The 1,268-nt window shown below is 39.4% G+C and overlaps 1 protein-coding gene across 1 annotated transcript; it reads left to right on the forward strand.

Annotated features, from left to right (window-relative positions):
- Nucleotides 1-13: 13 nt before the first annotated feature.
- LOC108254155 lies at nucleotides 14-741 on the forward strand. Its single transcript, XM_017449145.2, has 2 exons — nucleotides 14-120; nucleotides 483-741. Exons 1-2 carry the CDS (start codon nucleotides 56-58, stop codon nucleotides 724-726), a joined length of 309 nt encoding a protein of 102 aa, XP_017304634.1. The 5' UTR covers nucleotides 14-55; the 3' UTR covers nucleotides 727-741.
- The last annotated feature ends 527 nt before the right edge of the window (nucleotides 742-1,268 follow it).

A 1,268-nucleotide genomic window follows, 5' to 3' on the forward strand; every position in this document is an offset into this window, starting at 1 on the left:
ATTACTGAAATTAACATGGTTCTTGATTGGATTGTATTTTACAGTGAATCAACTTATGGAAGAGTTAAACAAGAAAGAAGCAAAACTCAAAGAAGTCAACAATGGAGGCAAAGTAGACAAGTAAGTTGATGTATAATTATTTAGAAATTCGATAATATTAGAGAGTTTTTGATTTTTGCAAACCAAAATTAGCTAAATCACGTGACTATCACGTCACGTAAGGGCAGTGTGGCTATCATGAACGAAATCACCTACTTTATGGGAGAACTTTATCTTTCTGATGTCACATGAGCTCGCGTGACGCGATAGTAGTATGTTTCTACCTTTACGAGTATACTTTACAATTTTGTTTAGTTTGAGATAATGGTCAAGTACAATATCATACATATTTCTGGACATGACTCCAGTCAAGTGAAGACCATGTCCAGAAATATGTATGAGTATACTTTATTCCACTCATTTCCTTCTTCCCTCTCCACCAGATGTCTAGTGACCAACATGATCGTCAACTTCCTGACCGCCCCCTCCCGTCCATCCCGTCACCAAGCTCTCCAGATCTTAGCTTCGGTGATCGACATGACACCCCAGGACCGCCAGAAGATCGGCTTAGAACCCTCACAGGCATTTAACCCCAACCAATCCCTATCGGAAGCTTTCATACAATTCCTGGAGAGCGAGTCCAGCCCCCGATCCAAAGCTCAGGTAACGGGTCACCCGTCCAAGTAGGTGTCAAGATGGGCGTTGCTTAACGACGGTGTTCTATCGCTTCAATCCAGGTGGCAATCATCTCTAAAGCGGATTTAGCTAAAAATTCAGAGTTTTTTACGTGAATTTATTTTGTATGTCAGCCTCGTAATTATTGTTGAGTATGCAATACGCACAACTTTCTTCTGGTTTTTCTCACTTATCAGTGTTGAACATTTCTTTCTATTTATTTTATAGTCAACTTTTATTGAGAAGATAATAATAAATGAAACATGTTCCGTAGAATTTTGAAAAAAAAATCACCCGAACTGGGTCTCGAACCCGGCAACTAACCGCAACCCCTGTTTCTTTTTCTTTCTAATTAACCCATACAACCCCCGTTTCTTCTTCATGTTATTCTTACCGTTTTCTTTTCTACGCTATACTCAATATACTAATTCACCCATTACACCCATCACAACAACCCAGTAGTTAGTTAGTTCCCTGAATAGAATAGAATAGAATAGAATATACCTTGTTTATCCTGCCCGAATAGGACTGAAAAGTCCCTTTACCCCAGCAGT

The sequence above is a fragment of the Diaphorina citri genome, unplaced genomic scaffold, assembly GCF_000475195.1.
Source record: "Diaphorina citri unplaced genomic scaffold, Diaci psyllid genome assembly version 1.1 scaffold14179, whole genome shotgun sequence".
Classification (NCBI taxonomy): Eukaryota; Metazoa; Arthropoda; class Insecta; order Hemiptera; family Psyllidae; genus Diaphorina; species Diaphorina citri.

What these genes read in the sequence shown, in the direction of transcription:
- LOC108254155 (XM_017449145.2), top strand. Translation starts at nt 56, where the DNA reads ATGGAAGAGTTAAACAAGAAAGAAGCAAAACTCAAAGAAGTCAACAAT. An exon ending in AATGGAGGCAAAGTAGACAA is followed by an intron (nt 121 to 482) that starts GTAAGTTGATGT and finishes CCTCTCCACCAG; the next exon opens with ATGTCTAGTGACCAACATGA.